Source organism: Meles meles, chromosome 5 (assembly GCF_922984935.1).
Source record: "Meles meles chromosome 5, mMelMel3.1 paternal haplotype, whole genome shotgun sequence".
NCBI lineage: Eukaryota > Metazoa > Chordata > Mammalia > Carnivora > Mustelidae > Meles > Meles meles.
This window is the reverse complement of record NC_060070.1, coordinates 154,419,433-154,423,706: the sequence shown is the minus strand read 5'-3', so window position 1 is coordinate 154,423,706 and position 4,274 is coordinate 154,419,433. Positions and strand designations below refer to the sequence as shown.

General features: G+C 40.3%; 1 protein-coding gene across 1 annotated transcript; it reads right to left on the bottom strand.

The window, feature by feature from the left end:
- Positions 1-2,263: 2,263 nt before the first annotated feature.
- LOC123942661 (olfactory receptor 2B11-like) lies at positions 2,264-3,193 on the bottom strand. The gene has a single exon (XM_046006729.1). The coding sequence runs from the start codon at positions 3,191-3,193 to the stop codon at positions 2,264-2,266; it is 930 nt and encodes a 309-aa protein (XP_045862685.1).
- Between the last annotated feature and the right edge of the window lie 1,081 nt (positions 3,194-4,274).

Here is a 4,274-nt window from a genome sequence, read left to right as displayed (position 1 = left end):
GACCATATCTTTATCCATTCGTTGGTTGAAGGGCATCTCAGCTCCTTCCACAATTTGGATATTGTGGACATTGCTGCTATGAACATTGGGGTACAGATGGCCCTTCTTTTCACTACATCTGTATCTTTGGGGTAAATAACCAGTAGTGCAATTGTACGGTCATAGGGTAGCTCTATTTTCTTTTCTTTTATTTATTTATTTGACAGAGAGAGGTCATAAGTAGGCAGAGAGGTAGGCAGAGAGAGAGGGAGAAACAGGTTCCCCACTGAGCAGAGAGCCCAATGCGGGGCTCGATCCAGGACCCTGAGATCATGACCTGAGCTGAAGGCAGAGGCTTAAACCACTGAGCCACCCAGGCGCCCCGGGTAGCTCTATTTTCAATTTTTTGAGGAACCTCCACATTGTTTTCCAAAGTGGCTGCACCAACTTGCATCCCCACCATCAGTGTAAGAGGGTTCCCTTTTCTCCACATCCTCTGCAACACTTGTTGTTTCCTGTCTTATTGATTTTGGCCATTCTAACCAGTGTAAGGTGGTATCTCAATGTGGTTTTGATTTGAATTTCCCTGATGGCTAGTGATGATGAACATTTTTTCATGTCTGTTAGCCATTTTTGTCTCTTCTTTGGAGAAGTGTCTGTTGTCTTCTGCCCATTTTTTGATGTGATTATCTGTTTTCTGTGTGTTGAGTTTGAGGAGTTCTTTATAGATCTTGGGTATCAGCCCTTTGTCTATAGTGTCATTTGCGAATATCTTCTCCCATTCCGTGAGTTGCCTCTTTGTTTTTGGTTTTTTTTTTTTTTTTGTTTTTTTTTTGTTTTTTTTTTTTTACGGTTTCCTTTGCTGTGCAGAAACTTTTGAACTTGATAAAATCTGAAAATTTCATTTTTCAATTTTGTTTCCCTTGCCTTTAGAGACATGTCTTAAAAGAAGTTGCTGTGGCCAATGTTGAAGAGGTGACTGCCTATGTTCTCCTCTAGGAGTTCGATGGGTTCCTGTCTCACATTGAGGCCTTTCATGCATTTTGAGTTTATCTTTGTGTATGGTGTAAGAGAATGGTCAAGTTTCATTCTTCTACATATAGAAGTCCAATTTTCCCAGCATCATTTAAGAGACTGTCTTTCTTCCATTGGATATTTTTTTCCACTTTGACAAAGATTTGTTGACCATATAGTTACAACAAAGATACAGATGTAATGAAAAGAAGGGCCATATGTACCCCAATGTTCATAGTAGCAATGGCCACAATATCCAAACTGTGGAAAGAGCCAAGATGCCCTTCAACAGATGAATGGATAAAGAAAATGTGATCCATATATACAATAAAGTATTACTCAGCCAAGAGAAAGGATGAATACCCAACTTTTGCATCAACATTGATGGGACTGGAGGAGATTATGCTGCATGAAATAAGTCAGGCAGAGAAAGCCAATTATCATATGATTTCACTTATTTGTGGAACATAAGGAATAGTATGGAGGACATTAGAAGGAAGGGAAAAGTGAAGGGGGGAAATCAGAGGGGAAGATGAACCATGCGAGATTGTGGGCTCTGAGAAGCAAACTGAGAGTTTTTGGGGTATGGAGGGATGGGTTGGCCTGGTGATAGGTATTAAGGAGGGCACATATTGCATGGAACACTGAGTGTCATATGTAAATAATGAATCTTGGAACACTACATCAAAAACTAATAATGATGTACTGCATGATGACTAATATAACTTAAGAGAAAATAGTAATAAGGAATAAAGATCTATTTGAACTGTTAAAAAAAAGCAATAGTGTCTCCATAATTGAATTGATAAACTTAGAAGGCTTGCAGTTGTTCTGAAGGGTGGGGTGCCCAACAGGGGATGCACAGCTTAGCCCAGCTGCCCACAGAGACATGAGCTACTATGGCAGAGACCAGTGAAAAATAGTTCTCAAGTGAGGTTGTGATACAAAGTGCACAGATGTGGGGTTGCAGTACTATTTTATAATGATTAGTTTGAACTAATGGGTTTGTATCTTAATTTATATTATTACATATTTTATTACTTAATACAATTAGTATTTCAGAGTACAGTGTAGAACTACTTTCACTACATTTTCACAAACATAGTCTGCTTAGTGGCACATATAGCCAAGCATCATTGTTGCCTAACATCACTGTATCAAATGCAGCACATGAATATCTAAAATAAGATTTGGGAAATTAGGACACAAGAGTGAATTATTAAAGAAAACCCTATAAACCTACTGTAATTTTAAATTTATTTCCCAGCTATCACTTGGAAGTGAATATGCCCTTCACTAGGTTGACTAATGCTCCCTTTACATCCTTATTCCTCAGGGTGTAGATAAAAGGGTTCAGTGCAGGGGTCACCACTCCATAGAAGAGTGCCATGAACTTGGGCTGGTCCCTTGAGATGGAAGAGGGGGGCTGAAGGTACATGCTAATGGCTGGACCATAAAACAAGAAAACTACAATGAGGTGGGAGGAACATGTCCCAAAGGCCTTCCTCCTTCCCTCAGAAGACTTAATTTTAAATACAGCAAGTCCAATACAAGCATAGGAAGCAAGAATTAAGCACAGAGGAACAGCTAACATAAAAATACACACCACAGAGAGCGTGAGCTCATTAGCAGCCTTTTCTCCACAGGCAGCCTTTATCAGAACAGGAATCTCACACACCAAGTGATCCAATTTATTGAGGCCACACAGTGGTAACTGTAAGGTAGCAGTGGCCTCTGAGACAGCATAGGTGATTCCATTCAGCCACACAGTGGATACCAACAGGATACAGACACGTGGGTTCATGATGAGGGTGTAGTGCAAAGGCTTGCAGATAGCCACATAGCGATCAAAAGACATGATAGCCAAAATAAGACATTCTGTGCCCCCCATTATGTGAAAGAAATAAAGCTGAGCCACACACCCAAGATAGCTGATCGTCTTCCTAGCACTTCCCAGGTTAAACAGCATCTGAGGGACAATGCTTGTGGTGTAGCACATGTCCAGGAAGGAGAGGTTTGTGAGGAAGAAATACATGGGGCTGTGCAGATGGGCATCTAACCTAGACACTAGAATAATGGCTATGTTTCCAACCATGGCCATGGGGTATGTTATAAGAAGAATAGCAAACAGAGAAAGCTCCAGCCAAGGACGGTCTGAGAAGCCTAGTAGAATAAACTCTTCAGGATGGCTGTTGTTCATTGCACCAGTCTTTACCTTGTTTCACCTACAGCAGAGAAGTGGCAGAAAATGTAGGAAGAGTTAGGAGAAGTGTATGTGTCATCCACTGACAGAGGATGGGCTGCAGAATCTTGTGAGGGAAATAATAAAAGGCATCTGACACCAGGTGACTTACTTTTCCTCCTGACACTACAAAACAGAGCTGGTGACTTTAGAAAAATAGCCTGATCATTCTGAAACTCAATGTATAAAAGCATGGCAAGGATGATCTCCTTGTGTTACAAAGAGGATTTAATGGAAAGTGGAAGCATCTTGTGTTTTAGAAACTTCAAAGTAATGATTTTCAAACTTTGCTTGCTTGCATAAAAATCATCTGAGGAGATTGTTAAAATGCAATCTATCGATTTCTGTCTCTTGGTGTCTGATAGAGTGGATGTGAGATGGGGCCCCGGGGACACTGATGCAAGTTATTACTGAAATATTATGAGCAGTGGAATTCTTGAGGCAGCTGACACACAAGAAGGAGAACATGAGCTGTAATACCATCATGACAGCCTTGTTCAAACTCAAGTAGTCTGAATAGTTTTATCATCTCTATGGAGAGTAAGAAAGTAGATTTTGGGGGTGCCTGGGTGGCTCAGTGGTTTGAGCCTCTGCCTTTGGCTCAGGTCATGATCTCAGGGTCCTGGGATCAAGCCCCGCATTGGGCTCTCTGCTCAGCAGGGAGCCTGCTTTCTCCTCTCTCTCTGCCTGTCTCTCTGTCTACTTGTAATCTCTGTCAAATAAATAAATAAAATCTTTTAAAAAAAAGAAAGTAGATTTTGTACAAGTCTGTTTTGGTATTTTGGAAGTGAGCAAGAAATGTCAGGTTCCTGAAGCATGAACTGAGAGCTGAGCCATGACATATGTTCCGATGCTGAAGAATTTATTTTGGGATGTTTATTTTCTTGTATAAGTACTTCCTTCAAACTGGGCACTTGATTTTTCCATTAAAACTTAATTTACTATCTGGTAGTGATTTTCTTTTATTAAGTGGACTTTTGATTCTATTTTTATAGGAGTTTGAACAGTTATTAGTGATCCACTTGATTGTAAATAGCTA

Coding starts and splice junctions, on each gene's coding strand:
- LOC123942661 (XM_046006729.1), bottom strand. CDS start 3,193: ATGAACAACAGCCATCCTGAAGAGTTTATTCTACTAGGCTTCTCAGAC.